The sequence below is a fragment of the Lycium ferocissimum genome, chromosome 6 (assembly GCF_029784015.1).
Source record: "Lycium ferocissimum isolate CSIRO_LF1 chromosome 6, AGI_CSIRO_Lferr_CH_V1, whole genome shotgun sequence".
Taxonomy (NCBI): domain Eukaryota; kingdom Viridiplantae; phylum Streptophyta; class Magnoliopsida; order Solanales; family Solanaceae; genus Lycium; species Lycium ferocissimum.
In genome coordinates this window covers 12,171,989-12,192,352 of record NC_081347.1, presented here as the reverse complement: position 1 = coordinate 12,192,352, position 20,364 = coordinate 12,171,989, and the positions used below count along the sequence as shown (strand labels likewise).

The 20,364-nt window shown below is 34.7% G+C and overlaps 2 protein-coding genes across 2 annotated transcripts; both read left to right on the top strand.

The window, feature by feature from the left end:
• Nucleotides 1-1,299: 1,299 nt before the first annotated feature.
• LOC132059342 (cellulose synthase A catalytic subunit 2 [UDP-forming]-like) lies at nucleotides 1,300-7,959 on the top strand. The gene is given in 14 exon segments (XM_059451921.1): nucleotides 1,300-1,939; nucleotides 2,703-2,898; nucleotides 2,979-3,190; nucleotides 3,269-3,371; nucleotides 3,452-3,635; nucleotides 4,082-4,348; nucleotides 4,432-4,780; nucleotides 4,878-5,015; nucleotides 5,095-5,220; nucleotides 5,324-5,801; nucleotides 5,925-6,118; nucleotides 6,203-6,553; nucleotides 7,032-7,171; nucleotides 7,173-7,959. Coding segments are annotated over 14 exon segments (3,267 nt in total). The 5' UTR covers nucleotides 1,300-1,852; the 3' UTR covers nucleotides 7,615-7,959.
• Nucleotides 7,960-15,191: 7,232 nt separating this feature from the next.
• On the top strand, nucleotides 15,192-20,294 carry LOC132059341 (uncharacterized). The gene is made up of 4 exons (XM_059451919.1): nucleotides 15,192-15,375; nucleotides 19,394-19,464; nucleotides 19,591-19,677; nucleotides 19,757-20,294. The coding sequence occupies exons 1-4, from the start codon at nucleotides 15,315-15,317 to the stop codon at nucleotides 20,030-20,032; spliced, it is 495 nt and encodes a 164-aa protein (XP_059307902.1). The 5' UTR covers nucleotides 15,192-15,314; the 3' UTR covers nucleotides 20,033-20,294.
• Nucleotides 20,295-20,364: the final 70 nt, after the last annotated feature.

Below are 20,364 nucleotides of genomic sequence, written 5' to 3'. Positions count from 1 at the left end.
TACATTCACTGCATTTGTAACATTCCTTATTACTAATAACAACTTCTCTCTCTTTGCACAAAAACATATAAAATTAAAAAGAAAGTTTCCTATCTCTTCCTTCTTCCTCTCACCCACACAAACGGACGCTCCTCTCCATTTCCTCTCTCCATTTTCCCCAAGCTCTACCCTCGTGGACATAGACACACAAGACGTTGTAATTAATTTAGTAAGATTTAATTGACTAAAACAATACCCTAACCATAATTTAAATAATTAATAACTTATCCATAAATATATTAAAAATATTTTCTCTCTCTTCCTATTTTAATATTCCATTTTTTTCAATTACGACAACTCTTTAATGGTGATATTTTACAGAATATAGACAACTCTTTCAGAAATATACAATTACCAATTGAATAATGGGGTCTATTTCTGCGTAGGGAAAAAATTAAGTGGGAAAATTAATCGGGTAAAGAAAAGATATTTTACTTCGTAGGAAAAATAAATAGGAAGAGAGAGAAAATATTCTTAATATATTTATAGATAAGTTATTAATTATGTAAATCATGGTTAGGGCATTATTTTAGTCAATTAAATCTTAGCCATTAATTCTAACCCATGCCATGGCTCCTCAATCCAAATAGCATAACTTTTAAATGGAGAGAATGAAATGAGATATATTTCAATCCCACATAAACCTAGTAAGTAGGATCTGTTCACGCGGTTTAGTACCCTTTTTCCCCAATAACGCGTCATTTTTTTGCTCATTATAGTTTCTGTTTCATTTTCTCAATTATTGTCCTTCTGTAACACACAATTGTTGTTACATATATACACAAAAGTTATACAGTAACATATATATACCCACTACACACTAAAATTGTGACACCCTTTTAAAGAATTCCCAAGGAACCTGCCAATACAACTCCATAGATTAGTCTTCTTTTATTGTTTTCTTGTTATTACATATACACAAACACACACACAAAACAAAACAAAACAAGTGTAGTGAAATATAAGATAAGGAAAAGGAAAGCAAAGACTACCAAACTTTCTTCTTTACTCTCTTAGCTGTTTTTCTTTTCTATTGTCAAACACCCCATTATTCATTTCTTGATTTCATTTTTTTGGTATATAGCTTTAATTGTTACCAACTCTTTTGTGGGGACATATCACCATTACAACAATCTTGGCCCCACAGTACTCACTTTCTTCTTTAGCATAGAGTGAGTTATTGCTTATATTTTGCTCATACAAGAATCACACATATTGACATCAATATATATATATATATATATTTTTTTTTTTGATCCCAACTTATATATTAAGAGGGGGTGGGGGTGTTTGAAAAGGCTCTAGATTACCCACCCACATTCTGTGCATCTTTCACAAGGCTAGTTTGGTTTGGACATTTTATTTTTTTGTGTACACATTTCAATGTTATTCTCTATACTCGTGTCATTTTGATAGACTGTTCACTGTTTCCACTTCTCTTTTCTTTTCTTTCTTTTCCCACTGCCAGCCATATTACAGTCAAGTCTTAGCTTGTAAAAGAAAGAATTTTTTTTTCCTTGTCAAATACCACAAGCATTACCACAATATTGTAATTTCTTGTTTCTGTGGTTTTCTCCTAATTGGGGTTTGTTTTATTTTATTTATTTATTTATAGTGTGGTTTTTTTTCAATGTTGGGTCTTTTGGTTTGGGTATTTTGTGATGGGGGGTTACACTATTTTCCAAGATTTAGTTTTTAGTGGAAAAAGGTGGCACCTTTATTGATTTTGAGCATTGAAAGGTTGAATCTTTAAGTGGGGTTTTTGATAAACTTCAAGATTTATTATTTTTACTGGGATTTTGGATTGTGAAAAATGGCTATGAATACTGGAGGAAGGCTTGTTGCTGGTTCACATAATAGAAATGAATTTGTGCTCATCAATGCTGATGAAATTGGAAGGGTAAAGTCTCTGTAAAAATCCCTCATTTTTGTTATATTGTGTGTTTTTCATATACCATTTGCCCTTTGTTGGTGATTTTTAGGGTTTCTTGCAAAAAAAAAAAAAACTACTTTTTGCTTAGTTTCTGTATTTAGATTATTGGTTCTTTTGGCTTAAAGGGGATTTGTTCAGAAAGTATTTTGCTTTTCTACTTCTTTTTTACCTTTGTCTTCATTTCTTTCTTTGATTGGAGGGTTTATTTCAGCTGTATTTTGTGATTGTTAGTTTTCCTTGATGTTCTTTGACTTTTTTTAAAATTTTAAATTTGAGTGGTTTTTGGACTATTTACTGATAATTACACTTTTAACATATTATTGAACGGTTTAGCTGCTTTGTCTTGCAATTTGTCAGCTTTTGTTGGCTAATTGGTGTATGCAAATACTTGTTAACTTTTGAAATTATTATGATTGAATTACAATGGTTCATTCTTTGTTTTTTTTCTAAAATCTTCTAGTTTTTTACTTGTTCTTTGGTTTTGTGAAATGCAGCCCCAAAACATTGAATGGTTTCTGATTTTTGTTGAGGCATCTTGTCCTTAGTTTTGTCCCTTTTCCTTCTGTATCGATAGATCTTGAATTTTTGTGAATAAAATCAACCTAAGTTTTGCACTTATCCTCTGTGATACTGGAATATATTGTAATCTATGAAGATTATACTTTGTTTCTGGTAATTTGATGCTGACTGCAGTGGAACTTTTGTTCTTGATGATGTTTTTGCTGTTCAGATAAAATCGGTGCGTGAATTAAGTGGACAAGTGTGTTGGATTTGTGGGGATGAAATCGAGATTACTATTGATGGAGAGTTGTTTGTTGCTTGCAATGAATGTGCTTTCCCTGTTTGTAGACCTTGTTATGAGTATGAAAGAAGAGAAGGAAATCAAGCTTGCCCTCAGTGCAAAACTAGATACAAGAGGATTAAGGGTATGTAAGCTGTTGCTCTCGGTTGCGAAACTAGAAACCTCAGCTGAATATGGGCATTGATGTATGGGTTTTCATTTCAGGTAGTCCGCGTGTTGAGGGTGATGAGGAAGAAGATGACACTGATGACATAGAGCACGAGTTCGATTATGGTGTTGGGACTTTAGGCCGCCAAGGTTCAGGTCCAGGTCCAGGTCCCTCTGTTTATGGCGGTCCGTATGAAAATGCTACGTCCTCAAGACAAGATTCATCTACTCCTGGAATAGAAATACCTCTTTTGACATATGGTGAAGAGGTAACTATCCCTGTAAAGCCCTTAATTTGAATAATCCCGAAGATGTTTAAGTCTAATGCTTGCAATTTCCTAATGCAGGATACTCAGATTTCTTCTGATCAGCATGCCCTCATAGTGCCTCCATCTAATGGCTTTGGAAATGGGATTTATCCAACTCTTCATACTGAGTCATCAGCTTCCTGTAAGTTATTTTAGCCCATTCTTATTGTGTTTTCTCTAGATTGTTGTACCTGATTGATGCTTTTTTTTTTGATGTCCTAGTGCATCCAAGGCCAATGGTTCCACAGAAAGACGTTGCGTTATATGGCTATGGAAGTGTTGCATGGAAGGACAGAATGGAAGACTGGAAGAAAAAGCAGAATGAGAAGCTCCAGGTGGTCAAGCATCAAGGAGATGGTGGTGGGGGCTTTCATGGGGATAATATGGATGATCCTGATTTGCCTATGTATGTAAATATTTTTGCGTCCTGTTTTGTTAGTGGCTCAATTGACAAAAGTGCGGAAGGGAACCTATTAAAATGTTTGCAGGATAAAAAGTACTATCAATCATCTTGAAATATAAATACTGTTTCACCAGCTCTAGTTCTGAATGGGTGGCGTACTAGATGCTCTTAAGGATAACTACAAATGTCTTTCTGGGCAAAGATTGAATGCCAATGATTAAGATTTGTGTATCTTCTGATCATAAATTTAAGCTGTCATTCCCCATTCTCTGCAATTTCTGTTCATGAAGTCATTGACTTGGACTACAAACTTGAAAGTACTTGTATAGAGATTCCTTAGGTATAACCTGAGGAAAAAAAATGACTTGTTTCTGCTCTCTGTGGTTCTAATTCACTAATGTTTTTGTGAATATTTTAAGCAAGCTTTTGATAAATGCTCATTCTCTCAGGATGGATGAAGGAAGGCAGCCACTATCAAGAAAGTTGCCCATAAAATCAAGCAGGATAAACCCGTACAGAATTCTAATCATACTCCGTCTAGCAATTCTTGGCCTCTTCTTCCATTATCGAATTCTTCATCCAGTTCATGATGCAATTGGCCTGTGGTTGACATCGGTTATTTGTGAGATATGGTTTGCTGCTTCATGGATTCTTGATCAATTCCCAAAGTGGTGCCCTATAGTTCGAGAAACATATCTTGATCGGCTTTCACTCAGGTAGAGTTCAATATTACAATTTTTTGGAATAGCCTTAATGGGTTTTCAGGGAGAAGAATTGCTCACAAGCTTTATCATTTCAGGTATGAAAAAGAAGGAAAGCCTTCAGAGTTAGCTCCTGTTGACATTTTTGTCAGCACAGTTGATCCCTTGAAAGAACCACCATTAATCACTGCAAACACTGTTTTATCCATTCTTGCTGTGGATTATCCAGTGGATAAAGTTACATGCTATGTCTCAGATGATGGTGCAGCAATGCTTACTTTTGAAGCCCTTTCTGAGACATCTGAATTTGCAAGAAAATGGGTTCCTTTCTGCAAGAAGTATAATATTGAACCCCGTGCTCCAGAATGGTATTTTTCTCTAAAGATGGACTATCTGAAAAATAAAGTTCATACTGCATTTGTAAGAGAACTGATGCGTGCCATGAAGGTTTGTAGCATATATTTATCAGAACCTATTTCAGGGCACTTATATTTGTACATGTAGGGCTTTTGATCTGAATATTTTTTTGTGTTTATGGCTTCAGAGAGAATATGAAGAGTTTAAAGTCCGGATAAATGCTCTAGTGGCAACTGCTCAGAAGGTTCCTGAAGAGGGTTGGACAATGCAGGATGGCACACCATGGCCTGGGAACAATGTCCGAGACCATCCTGGTATGATCCAGGTAAGACCAATTTATATTGTCATAAATCTTGTCTTGAGGAATTTTTATACCTCAGTTTTACTGATAAACTCTTCTATAGGTATTCCTTGGTCATGATGGTGTCCAAGATGTTGAAGGAAATGAATTACCTCGCCTGGTTTATGTTTCCCGTGAAAAGAGGCCCGGGTTCGATCACCACAAAAAAGCAGGCGCCATGAATGCCTTGGTAATTAACTGATGTTATGCTTCACAAAATATGGAAACAAAAAGAAAATTCTTATTCATGAACCATGGATTTCTGATTTTGACTTTTTCCTTCTGGTATGCAGATGAGGGTTTCAGCTGTCATATCGAATGCTCCTTTCCTGTTAAATGTTGATTGTGATCACTACATCAACAACAGCAAGGCGTTGAGGGAAGCAATGTGTTTCTTGATGGATCCCACTTCAGGAAAGAAAATCTGCTATGTGCAGTTTCCACAAAGGTTTGATGGGATTGATCGTCATGACAGATACTCAAACAGAAATGTCGTTCTCTTTGATATTAACATGAAAGGTTTGGATGGTATACAAGGACCAATATATGTTGGTACGGGGTGTGTTTTCAGAAGGCATGCACTTTATGGATATGATGCTCCTGCCAAGAAGAAGCGACCTAGCAAAACCTGCAACTGCTGGCCTAAATTGTGCTTTTGCTGTTGCTGCTTCAGATCCAAAACGAACAAGAAAGGGAAAACAAAGAAAGAGAAGAAGCCAAAGCACAGGGAGGCATCAAAGCAGATATACGCTCTTGAAACCATTGAAGAAGGTTAGACCTTTATGTTTTTAAAGAATAATTGTTGTTCTAGTCGTTTGTAACAGAATATGTACAATGAAGTTACTAATGCACTGATCAATTGAGGTGAAAAGACTAACTTATGTTGCATTACAGAAGCAAATGTGGATCCACGCCCGGCTTCCCAAGTGAAACTAGAGAAAAAATTCGGGCAGTCTCCTGCTTTTGTTGCCTCAACACTTTTAGAAAATGGCGGTCTTCCAAAGGATGCCAGTACCTCATCACTTTTGAAGGAAGCCATTCATGTTATTAGCTGCGGTTATGAAGATAAAACAGAATGGGGGAAGGAGGTAAGACCGTAGTAAATTTTCCATCTAAAAAATTTGTACTAAATTTGGTCCACTAACTCTATGAAATTTTTAACATTCAACCAGGTTGGCTGGATTTATGGCTCCGTGACGGAAGATATCCTGACTGGATTTAAGATGCATTGCCATGGATGGAGGTCCGTCTATTGTATGCCTAAGCTGCCTGCTTTCAAGGGTTCAGCCCCTATAAATCTTTCAGACCGTCTCCATCAGGTTCTTAGATGGGCTCTAGGATCAGTTGAAATTTTGCTGAGCAAGCATTGCCCGATCTGGTATGGCTATGGAGGTGGATTGAAATGGCTGGAGCGATTCTCTTACATAAACTCTGTTGTATATCCTTTGACGTCCATCCCCTTGATTGTCTACTGTTCCTTGCCAGCCATCTGCCTTCTCACGGGAAAATTCATTGTTCCTGCGGTAACTCAATTTCTGATTCCCCTATTAACCTGTTAAATCTTAAAAAAGTTGCTGAAAATCAGCGGTTGATTGCATTTTAAGTGTTCAGCAGGTCAAGTGCATATTGAGAGTCACGTCAGTCATCATATAAGCTTGGGTCCTTAGCTTAACCATTTATATATCCGTTCGAGCACAATAACTGGATCTACATCGAGAAACTTTAAACCCGAACCACACTACTCACTTTCTAATATCCTCAGTAAGAAAGAATGATAAAACTCAAGTTGCTAGTTTATGACTTCATCAGCTTAACAATATATATCAATGCTCGTCTTACATGCATTGCATAGCTTTAGTGAGACACCAAATAGATAATCTAACTACCGAGAATGGGTACTTCTATTCTCATTTGGTCTGATCATTCACTTCATAGTGACTTACAATTTTCTTGAAGTTAATTGAGGTTGTCCGCTAATTGTGTATGTTTAAACATTTGCAGATCAGTAATTATGCCAGCATTATATTTATTTCACTCTTCATCTCTATTGCTGCCACGGGTGTCCTTGAAATGCAGTGGGGTGGTGTTGGTATAGATGATTGGTGGAGAAATGAGCAGTTTTGGGTTATTGGAGGTGCTTCCTCACTTTTTTGCTCTCTTTCAAGGATTGCTCAAGGTTTTGGCTGGTGTGGAGACAAGTTTCACTGTCACATCCAAAGCAGGAGACGATGGAGCATTTTCCGATCTCTATATTTTCAAGTGGACATCATTATTAATCCCACCAACGACTTTGCTAATAGTAAACATAGTTGGTGTGGTGGTTGGTGTCTCGAATGCAATAAACAACGGTTATGATTCTTGGGGACCCTTATTTGGTAGGCTATTCTTCGCCTTGTGGGTTATCATTCATCTTTTCCCGTTCCTCAAAGGATTAATGGGAAAGCAAGAGCGAACCCCAACCATAGTTGTTGTATGGTCGATTCTGCTTGCTTCAATACTGACATTGTTGTGGGTACGAGTCAACCCGTTTGTCTCAAGAGATGGCCCGCTCCTAGAAGTCTGCGGATTGAATTGTGACGATTAAGTCTAAAACTCCAGAGACTATATTGAGTCCAGAATGTTTCTAAGAACCCATTGTTGGGATTTCCTTTCGCGGGCCAGACGTTTGATGTGTAGTACTGTGGAGGTTTTGCCGGAATAGATATATATACAAGGTTGGTGGTAGAATAAAAAGGTAGGAGTATAGATGGAAAGTCGTCAGTGTAGATATGAAGCGGTGGGAGCTGACACATATATTCATATTTGTTTACAATTTGTTTCATTTATTCTTTATTTTGTGGAATACTTCTCTTCTTTTGGAGTTCCATCTATTTGTCAGTGAATACTACTAAATCATAAAGTTATTAACCCTCTGTAAAAGGGGGCATTATATTTGTATACTCTTTAGCTAAGAAGTTGTATGTCTTGTTGTGTTTTTGACTTGGAACCAACCAATGTTTGTCTTTGGCTATTCAAGTTCCGATGTTTTGCATTTTAGAAGTCCGATTATTATTTAGTGATACTGTTGTGTTATACCTTTCTCGAGGGTCTAAATATGAAGTCCTCCTCTGTGTGTGTGTGTGTGTATCATCTCTGCTCATTAACAAATGAAGATGAAGTCTCCCTGAAGTATGTTTTTACTTCTTCTGGAGGCTGAATGCTCATAATTGCCTTGTGATTGGATTTGATTTGAAATCATATCATATGATTTGTAAATCTCCCGCCAACCATAGGTACATGTTTGTCAATGGCATCAGGTATAAAATAATAGTGGATAGGAAGGAATGAGTTCTGTGATAATTTCAAAGAGGAAATAGTTCAACATAACCCTTCATAATTTGACCAGGTAATGAAATTATGTAAAGATGTCTTATGCTTTGTTTTCATATCTCTAAGTGGTCGTTTGGTTCAAGGTATAAGGTGGGTTATCCCAGCGCTAATTTTTATACCACGTTTGGTATAAGGTATAAAATAATCCCGGAATAAATTTAGGGCCGTTTACATATATATACATAAGAATAGGGTATATTTACAAAATATGACGATACTTTACAGTTTACAAAACATAACAATAGATTTCTTACAAAATATATACGAAAAGTTTCTCAAGGCTTAAAAATTTCGCTCAAAATTTTGTGTATGAAAATGTATTTAAATGTGTATATCTCGCTCAAGGCTTAAAAAATTCGCTCAAAATTTTATGTATGAAAACTGTATGAAATGTGTTTATCTCGCTCAAGGCTTAGGTTTCTCACATTTTACGTGTATGAAAACTGTATAAAAACATTATGAAATATGTATTTAACTATATAAAATTTGTATAAAGTTTAGGATAAGTTTTTGGAAATTTAATACAACTGTAATAACATGGTATACAACTTTCATACAAATTAGAATCTCACTTTGAAATTCGAATGAAATTAATACAATTGAAACGTGGGCCATCTAAGGGCTAGGTGAAAATGAAGGCTTGTAGAAAAAAGATGGTGTTAACGTGTTTTTCGGATCTGCCCTGTGAATAGAATGGAGATCTACGGTGGTGTTAACGGAGATCTGCGGTGGTGTTGTTGTGGTTCGGGTGAGCTACAATGAAGGCACAAAGAAAACACATTGCTCTCTGTTGCTTCTCACTCCGATTGGAAAAAAAAAAAAAATCTCCCCCTATTTTTCTAGATCTGTTACGTGAACTGAAGGGGAAAGAAGGGTTGGGCTATGAAATTTTTCCAGATCTGGTATATTTTTTAATTAAGTTGTTATGTTTTGTAAATAAGGAAAAATATCCTTATGTTTTGTAATATAGTGTCTTAAGTAGTATTATTAGGTCATTTTCCCATAAAGGGTTTATACCTTGTACCAAACGTGGTATAAAAATTAGCTGAATAGCCACCTTATACCTTCTTAACACTTATACTGATTATTTTATACCATCTTTTAGATGGTATAAAATAATCCCACTATATGGGATAAATTAGTCCCGGGATTATAATCCCGGGACTATTTCGACTAGCAACCAAACGACCCCTTAACGTATATACAAAAAAGAATTCTTCAAAATTTTGATTAAAAAAAAAAAAAAGATTATAATGGGTCACAAAATGGATTGATCCAATTTCATCAGGAAATAATAATGGCCCATTCCCTCAACTATTAACAAAAGGGCAATTTGCACGATTGTGCTTATTCGGGGATGGTCTTTAATTTTTGTCCCTATAATTGGTGATCTTTAATTTTTAGCCTTCGTTAAAACTCTTTGGTTCCATGTTTGAATTCCTGCTCAGCAAAAATTAAAAAAAATCGCAAAGTAGAGTTTGGATTTGCAAGGCAGAGCTTTGCCTGCAAAATTATCCCTTCAGCCAGAGTTTCAAACTCTGGTTTAAGTAGAGTTTCAAACTACGAGCGAACAATTCTACCGATCGGAGCAGAGAGTTTTGACTACGGAAACTCTACTTAAGGCGAGTTTTGTCTTCGAGTGCATAAGGCAAACTCTACCTTAAGGCATAATGCAAAGTTTTGCCTTCAAGCATAAGACAAAACTCTATCTTAAGGTAGAGGTTTGCATTAAGATAATTTTTAAAAAAATTTTGCTCAGTTGCAATTTTGCAAAACTCTGCCTTGCGATTTTTTTTTTCTTGAGCCGGGGTTCGAACCCAAACCTCATGGTATTAGGCGAAGGGAAAAAATTAAAGACCAACAATTTGAGGGACAAAAATTAAAAGACCAATGCCTTCAAAGAGCAATCTGCACAAAAAAATGTTAACAAAACCCTTATTAATATGGGGTTCTGTCCAAACAAACAATTTAGAATCTTGTTACTACTATATATAAGGGACAACAAAGGGCTTTTGTAGTCCTAACAAAACTTTCCAAAAAAATGTCAAACTTTTCAATTAATTACTTCTAGGTCCTGACCTTAATTTTGATTTTTTTTTGTTCTTATGGTCTACTTTTTAAAAGCTGTTGAACAGTCTGCCTTATTTACCTATTTGTTATCCGGTATCCAGTACCCGCATTGGAGCTCGCCTAATCCAAATTCGCATCGCATAGGGCCCAATCGGGAGAAGTGCTCCCTACCAAGGATTTTTTTATACCCAGGCTCGAACCTGAGACCCCAGATTAAGGGAGGAGCAGCCCCATCCGCTGCACTTTATTTCCTTGTTGTTTTCTTCAATTGATCTTATCTATTAACCTAAAAAATAGTCATTTCTTCGTTAGATATTCTTGCTTCTTGTTGCTCTTTGTTTTCTTTTTTTCATTTGTTGCTTATTATAGATTTTTACATGTAAGCATTTCTTTTAATTTATATTCGTATTATGAAATTAGAGAATTTCTGAATATTTTTTTTTACTCATATGTAGGCATTTCTTTTACTTTATATTTATACTTTAATGAGCTCATATGTGTTTACCAAGATTAGTACAAAAATGATTTTCAGATAGTTTTAAAAATTATTAAATGATGCCATATAATGTTGAAAATGAAGACAATATTATCAGTCAAGATCGGGTTATCTTTAAAATCTCTTGTTGGGTTAACTAAAATTGATCTTTTAAACAAAAAATCAGTTTGAAGTAGGGGGAATTAGAGTGTCATCTACCGATTTGATCGGATTTGGTAGTACTTTGGTTCAAATTCTGTATTTGTCTTAAAAGTTCACTAAATATATATAAATTATTAATTTAGAACTGAATAACTTAAAAACCTAGGATTCGAAACTCATATATTTCAAATTATGGCTCCGCATTTAATTTGAAGTAAATAATTTCATCAAAATGAAAGTTAAGATATTAAAGGAGTGAAATGAAAGTTTTGCTTTTATATATTGAAAATATACTTATTTGAAATTTAATTATTACTAACATAAATTATATTTCTTTAATTAAAATATTTCTTTTTATATCTGGAGCTAAGCTCGGGCCTCGTGAAATTAGTATCTAAAATAAACCAACATATGTTTACATTGAATTTCATGAAACCAAATCTATTTTAATGTTATTCTTTTACCTTCTTTCCTGAGCTACCATAGAACCCTCTTCATTTTTCTATTTTTCGTTTTTAAAATATGTATAACGTGATTTATATACGCTTTTATACACTACTGTACGTTACAAATATAATCTATAGATAATGCATAATCCTTCAAACTATTATACATACATATACAATGTATATATCATGTATAAATAATGTATATGATTTGTATAACCATGTATAAGCGTTGTATAACTATGTATAAAAATGTATCTGCACTATTTTTACAAGTTCTAGATCAAGAATTGGATGCATTGAAAATTGAGATTGCACGGAGGGAAACAATTCATCCAAGAAAGAGTTACAAAATGAATAGCTCATCCGCTACATTTTTCTTATGTTCAAGTTAGTGTCTTTACATGCCTCAAATTAAAATTGTAATCTAAGTGAAGATAATTCAGATTCTTCCTACAGATTACATTATTCATCTTTTTTTCGTCGCAAGAGAACACGAGAGCAAAACAGAAATCGAAAAATCGGACAATAGTTGCCGGCGATTTGCCGGAAAAATCGATTGCTGGAGTTCGAAATCAAACCGCCGCCAAATGATAGAACTATCCAAGATATATCCATTTATGTTTTGTGTGGTGAAAATGAGTGTAACTTCACGAATTTGAGAAGGAAGAAACTACAGATTTCAAATCTTTTGAAATTCGTAGAGATGGAGTGAGTTTTGAGGGTTTTGGGTTATGGATCTTAGTAGAAGAGAAAGAGGCGATTTGATTGGTATAATTTGAAGGTGAAAGGAGGTTGCCGGCGATCTCCGGCTAGCAGAGATAAGGCGGCAAACGGTGGTGAGTGTTGGTGCGACGGTGATTGAGAATATTAAAAAAAAAAAAAAAAAAAAAGGAAGAAGGGAATAGGACTTTAGGACTAGGGTTTTACAGAAGTTTGACTAAATGGTAATAAATGACTAATTGGGCCATATCTAGTAAACTATATTGTCGAATGGACACAGGGCTTAATTTTCCCTATTAAAATTGGCTAAAATGGACAGTTAGTCACTTTTTTACACCACTAATAAAAATTAGTTAGTCACTATATGAAAATTAATCAATATTTAGCCACTTCTTAATGCAGAAATACAATTTAGACAAAAATACCTCTTAGCTAAATCGGAACAATTTGGACTTTAATTGTTCATCTTTGTAGGTTTAGACGATATCCAATTATCCTCAACAAACAAATCATCAATAAATGATTCACATTGATCGGTTAAATCGAATCACAGTATCTTATGACCCGCCGACTCACTATTCTTTCTCAAATTGACATCTCTATCCCTCCCTTGCAAAAATTATTCCTTCCAACCGTTTTGTATGACATTATTTCCTTATTAAATAGTAGAAAAATATATATCTTTTATATTTGAAAATTATTCTTCGGTGGCAAATATCATAAAAGGTTTATAACTAGGAGATCTCAAGATATCTTTTTCCATAATCCAATAAATTATAGCCACCATAATAAAAAGATAGTAAAAGGTTATAGTTAATAAATAATTAATAATTCCTTTCTAATTGTAGGAAGAAAATAGAAGAAGAGAGAAATATTACTAAATTTCTTAAAAACTGAAAAATTGAATCAAACCAACAATCAAACAATAAATATGATTAAAATTGGTTTGATTTGATTTTAATAATTGAAAATTAATTAAATTAATTTTGTTTTGGTTTTAGCAAAAAACGATCACACCGAACCATAAATACTATATTATAATACAAAAAAGTGATTTCTTTTCAACTATTTTAATAGTTTAATGGTTGTATAATCAATGCAATCATTGTTTTTAATCCCTTATTGCTAATTGGGTCTTTTTTTTTTTTTTTTTTCTAGTATGTTAATTTCAATGCTGAAAATCCTTATGCCCTTGGTTTCAACTTTCAGCAAGCAGTTTCTTCCTTTAGCGAGTGAACCACGGGCTCTCCAACAATATCTTTCTCCGGTGAAATAATTACTTCTCATATTTACCAGCTAAGAAGGTATTTGGATCGGCTTATAAGTTGATTAAATCAGATTTTAAGGTTTTTTTTTTTGGTTTTTGACAATATTGAAAAAATATACTCCATCTGTTTCAATTTGTTTGAACCTATTTCCTTTTTAGTCCGTGTCAAAATGAATGACCCCTTTCCTAATTTGAAAACAAATTCACTTTATGAATGATTTACAGCCACACAAATTTTCAAGGCTTATTTTGAACTACAAATTTTAAAAGTCTTCCCTTTTTCTTAAAAATCGTGCCCAATCAAATGGGTTCATATAAATTGAAACGGAGAGAGTAATAAAAATAAGTTAAAACATGCTTAAAAAAGCCAATTTTCAGCTATTTTACTTTTTGTATCCCTTATAACTTTAGCAATTCCGCACATTACCCTTAGAGCCCTTTTGGATTGGCTTATAAGTTACCTATAAGCTATTTTCAGTTTTTTTTGAGTGTTTGACTAGTTAGGCTAAAGTCATTTTGTGTTTAATTACAAAAGCCCTGGCACCGAACTCTTGTTTCTCCCACAATTACAAATTGCACTCTCGTTTCTTCAATTTTTCTGCTTTTTCCTCTGTAATTTCACTGGCTAGCGGTAAGCTTTTTCTTCTATGCGATTTTAGTTACCTTGTCTGCTTGTCTACTTTTTATTTCTGCTTTAAATCTGTCAATAAAACTAAATGTTGGTTATTATTCAATTGTTCAGCCTGTTGTTTTGAGTTTTCTGCTTCCTTTTCTCTAAATCGTTATTTTTTGCTAGTCATAATTCTTAAGTGGGGGGAAAAAAAGTAAAAACTAGTATTAAAATTGATGTTGAAGCATGCAACAAGTTAAGATATAGGTATCACTGTGCTCAAATTCAACTCAAAACTTTATTGCATATGTATATGTAATTAGGATAGTTGATGTAAATTGAAATATAAAGTTTTGTATTTGAATCAATTTAGAATCATATACTCCCTCCATTTCTAAATAAATGGTGTTTTAGGCTTTTCATTTTGTTTCAAAATAAGTGGTGCTTTAGGATTTCAAGAAGAAATTGATCTTATTCTTCTAAAATTACCCCTTATTTACATAACAAGGTAATTTACATAAAATTACCCCTTATAGAAAGAGGTAAAATTTGATTAGGGATACTACTACTACAACAACAACAACATAACCAGTGCAGTCCCACAAGTGGGGTTTGGGGAGGGTAGAGTGTACGCAGACCTTACCTTTACCTTTGTGGCGTAGAGAGGTTTCTGATAGACCCTCAGCTCAAGTAAAACAAGAACAATCATCAGATAGCAAGAAAACTAAAGTAGAAGAGACAACAAGTAGTAATAGAATACTAAGAACGCGAAATTTCCTTAAGGGGTGTGCATAAGCTAAAAACATTACTTATTATGAAACGGAGGGAGTATCTCGTAGTAATCAACCTTTTTATAGTGTTAGCAGATTTAAGGATATTTCAGTCATTTTAACAGAAAAAAATGCTTGCTAGCACTTGTTTACCAAACACATCAACAACTGTTCTCCATCTTCAACACTTCTATTCCAAACGTGTAACTGCTTATTTGTAAAATTGCTTTTCAGCACTAGGTGCTTAAAAGCTACTTAAATTCAGCTAATCCAAAAGGGCTCTAATTTTGCATTTGTTATTTGCTTGTATGTGATGAATGGTGGCTGACTGTTTTAGTTGTAAATTTTGAAGAGAACAACGGAAATATAAGCTCACCAAGATTTGGCGAAATATGGACATGAAAGAAGCAAAGATGGATTTTAAGTCCATATTGAAGGAGGTTGAATATCTGGGTAAGTGGTTTTTTTTTTTTTTTTTTTTGGTCTTCTCTTGATTCACTATTTTTCATAACTCCGACTTGATCGAAACCTAAATTCATGTGTATTTTCTATTCTGTAGTCATGTTATTCTTGTTTTGGGGGTTTTGAATAAAGAAAAAGAAAAGAACCCCTTGTCTAAGGAGTAGGGCTGTGCAAAATTTATGTGATTAATTCTGCGTCAATTATATGTTATGTAAGCTATATCGTTCATGAACCAATTAGGACTTTGTTCTTATGGCAGGCAATGATCTAGTATTAATGATTCAATTATCGTTCGAAGCAGCTTAACCAATATCTTGTTCTTGCCCGAATGCAGGGAAATATTGTATTCATGATTTATATGTAATTATATTCAAGAATTTGAAACATTCACGATAGTGGGTTGTACTCTCACTACATCTGTAGACCAAAAAGCAGAACAAAAACCTCCAGAAAAAAGGTTATCTGTATGACAATGGATTGCTTTTTGTTTTCAGCTAAACTTACTGATAGGGACATTTCAAATTTTGCTCATTAGCTTATTTTACAAATTTCAAACTCTGAGGACAGGTTTAGTCTGAAGTTCATAAGAAAGTGAAGGGACATCCTATTGATACTCTTAAGTTATAAACTGGCTGACAAAATTTCTATGATTGTTCAACTAAAATATTTGATTGGTTGAATAGACTTTCTTGTTCATATTGAAACTTTAGATTTGGCTAAGTTTTATGCATGTATGACAACTTCCTGCATGAACTGTTACACTAATGTGGTTCAGTCTACAAGTCTTTGTGATGTACTGGGCATGAGATTGTGGAGGAACTGAATGGTAGAAAGTGTGTGAGAAAGTGGAGACTTCTGAAATGTGCTAAAACTCTAAAACTAGTGAATTCTAGCAAACTTAAGGAGGATGTTTAGGGCAGAGGAATACTTCAATTTGAGACTTGAGCTAAGGACAAGGCTGGTATAATAGCTTTTCTTTTTTCTCCATAACAACAATATCCTTAAATATTGACATGAAGGAGACATTCCTCTACCCGAGATAATGGCAACTACTTTTATTATGGATAGAGTGAGATCCACCTTTTCTTGACGTAGAGGTAGTTCTCAAGACACAATTTCTTTATTTCAAATCATCATGTTCATTTGGAAGTGGAAAACTTGAATGCATGACAAAAGCATACAAGGAAAGGACAGTGATGCTGCCCACTTAGGGAGTTATAAAATATAAGTGCTGACAATCAGCATACTGAATCTATCATTACATGAAATAGGCCAAAAGAGATAGTCAATCTTGATTCATGCGAGTTAGTTGTCCGTGCCAAGTGTAGTCTAAAATGGACTCTTTGGTTGATGATGCCATGAAGCTGGGGGCTTAGGGCATCTAATTGCCTACATGAAACTGAGATGTGAAAGAGATTTTTCAACATGTAAAGTGAAAGCTGGCAAGTTAATTAGGATGACCAGCTATTTTTGGCTGTTGGGGACTGGGTAAGGTTTCATCGGTGCGCTTGATTGGTAGGTCATTTTTGGGTAGGCTCATGTTTATTAAGGTAAGGTAGAAGCAGGCAGTGGCTGCTCCTATCATAAGTGCTCAATGGATGTCAAGATAATGGTTCTCAGTTCCTTATCAGAGAAAGATAATGGTTCTCAGTTATCTACTGGCTTCTATAACATTTTTCTTGATTTCATCTTGGGGTTCCTTAGTAATATTGAAGAGATTACTAATTGACAATCATGATGGTTTAGAACCATCATTTTTTTTAACAGGTGAATATTGATTATATTATGTGAATAATAAGAATAACAGACAGCCACCAAGAAGGTGTTAGGACATTACAAGAGTAGAAATCCCCCAATACAAAAACAAAAAGGATGGATCCTTCTGTACAGAGTGTTGTTCCTTTAGAGAATATATGAAATCTGGCATGCTATTTTCATCTTTGACATTTTGTAGGTTGCACCAAAAGCTAAAAGCAATAAACATCTGAATTTTATCTTTTGTATAGCATCTACTTTCTCTATGTTACCAGTTTCAAAAATAAGTATAGCATCTACTTTCTCTTCGAAACATCTTGTATTCCTTTACCACCCTACAAAGAGAATCAGATATTGTGTTCCAAATCTTTCTCAAAGGTTTCTTTATTCCTCTGCGTTATTTCACAAAAACATCTGCTGCATAATGTCAAACCTCGTCTCTGTAATTTGCACCGAGTTAGGTACACTTCATGAGAGACCAGCAACATAAAACAACAGACGTTATAAGGGGCCTTGTTCTTCCATAATTTCTTCCATGGCCAATCAAGAGGGCTGCTCCGCCTTTTGTTAAATAATTTGTAACAAGGATTAATCGAGAAAATGCCATTCCATAAAAAATGTCTATTTTGATTCTTTCTTTAAAAAAAAAAAAGAAAAAAAAAGAAAAGAAAAAAGTCTATTTCAATTCTCTTTTGGTTCTCAGTTGTCCTGGCTTTTGTAACATTTTGCTTTATTTTGTCTTGGGTTTCATTAGTTATCTTGGAGGGATTATTCATTGATGAATGTGATAGCTTAGAACGACATTAGAAAAAGTCTTTGATTCTCCTTGACGTGGTGTTATGTCGACACAATCATTATCGCATCAGTATCACAGTTTACCCAACTCTAAAGTAGGTGTGTTTTCATGCATCCAACTCCATAGCTAGATGATACATTCCAGAAATTATCAATTATACTGAGAGTCTTACTTTATCCGGAAAAATAAAAAGCTAGATGAGAGGAAATTTCCAGGAGAAAACGAGAGAAAGAGAGTGTAAATATTCCCATTAGTGAGCTAACTTAGTGGAGAAGGTGAAGCTAATGTATCACATTTTATATATAACAAAATATCCACTAATCGACAAACTAAATGACTATTAATTAGCTTTCCTACTCTTAACTCATTAGTGACAATGTTTAAAGCTCTGCCTTTAGTTGTTCCTTCTCCATAGACTTCAACTTCTTAACACAGGGACAAGGTGATAGAATTGGACAGTGCAATATAACTAATCATTTTTACTGAAGAAAGCGATGCCGTGGTTCTAGATTTGACTATTGATAACACAGGTTCACTGGCCGTGTATCGCTTTTATTGTTCTTTTTTCATCATAGACATAGACAACTGTTCGAATGTTTAAAACCCAAACCATTCATTGAACATCATGATTTAATCATCAGGTTGATTGCACAATGAAAGTAATGCATAATAAACCTCTCATACATAACAACTAATTGTATAAAGTTTATCCTTCATAGACAAAACAACTGAAATTATACGCATTTTCGTTGTGCACATATCGGGGAAGAATGATATCCACAATCTTGTATGGAAAGTAGCCCATGCAAGTTATTTGGGAAAAGGTTCCAATGCACCATGGTATTGAAGTTGGTAAACTTGCATTAAGTGTCAGTCTTCCTTGGTTTATACCCTTCCGAAGGCATTCAAACGCATATCAATCTTTCCACTGCCAAAGCATATTCTTTTTCTTCTGACTTTGGCAGCTTCCTATCCAAGTCTCTGTCTTAGCAATAGCCCAGAGCAGTACCTTACCCTGATTAAATGCAACAGGTTCATCACATTTAGATTTCCAGTTGAATTGGGTGTACTTTACAAGTCTCGTATAATATAGCAGTTTTTCCTAGCGAAGAGTTTTCTACGCATGACCAAAATCGAAACTTGGCTGTTTGAATTTTTTTTCCAATCATTCTGTTTGATTTTTATACTAGTTATATCTGGATTTTAACAGTGTGCTGATGGGAGGAGCTATTGTAAAATATGGTAATCTTTACTTTGTAATGTGGTAGTCTAACAGGGATGATAATCGAGCTCGCGGAGCTTTCACTTCTTTACATACCCGGACCCTTTTCATGTATAGCATGGTGTTAATATGTACTTCAGTTGATGTTAATTCTGATGCTGTCTTATGAGAACAGATTTAGTGCTTGATTTTCCTGGATAGGTTGGCACTGACTAGGTTCGCTGTCCTATTTTCAGGCTCTGCCCATATGACATGGAGGGAAAAAAAGGAGTTGGAAAACAAGAAAGTAGTTTCTCTTGGTGGGAAGGTGAGACACAACCTTTATGAATAATAACGTTGGTTGCTGTAACATTCTCTGCAATTTTTTTTTTTTTTTTGATAAATATTGTAATATTATTTCATCTGTTAATAGTATTCCTGTTAATTGCGGCAGCCTCAGAAGAAGCAGAAGTTACCACTAAGTGTAGCACGAGTAATGATGAAGAAACAGAAGGAAAGGGAGGAGAAAATGCAAGAAGAGGTTGAAAACTCAACTTCCTTTCGAGTTGCCTTATGCAAAATTCCCTTTAGTATAAGTTGCTAACTTACTTGGCTTGCAGAATTTGGTACTTGGACGATTCGGGGGAAACAATGCTAGTAGTTCAAGAAAAGCAGCTGGAAGGCGCAGACCTGAGGATAGGGTGCTGAAATCAACTGAAGGTCACTTCAGAAATGGGGTGCTTGATGTTAAAGAATTGTTAAAACCTTCTGCACCTAAAGCATCATCATCTGGTGCCAAAGAGTCTTTTTCTTCTGGTAAAGGGAAGAAGAGAAAGGGTGGTAAAAAGAACAAGGGCAAGAAGAACAAGGGTGGTCCTGGTAAGAAGCGCCATTAAACGTCGGGATAAATTGCAAAACTTCTTGTTCATTTTTCTTTATCGAGTTCTCAGGCAGATTAGATCCTAGTGGATTATGAGTTTTGGCTAATATTATAAATTTTGATTTCTGCTAATTTTTTCTGGCTGCTAAACTGATGAGTGTTTGTTCCTAGTGGTAGAAGGATGTACTCTTTTTCTTCAACAGAGAAACTTAACAGTCTACCATCCTTGTAATTGTATTATTGAGGATATCTCAATACTGTAGCTATTGTTATTGTTCTATCGTTCAACAATCTCATTTCATCCATGTTAGAACTGGATAATTGCCGTGTGGCACGTGGTAAAAAGGT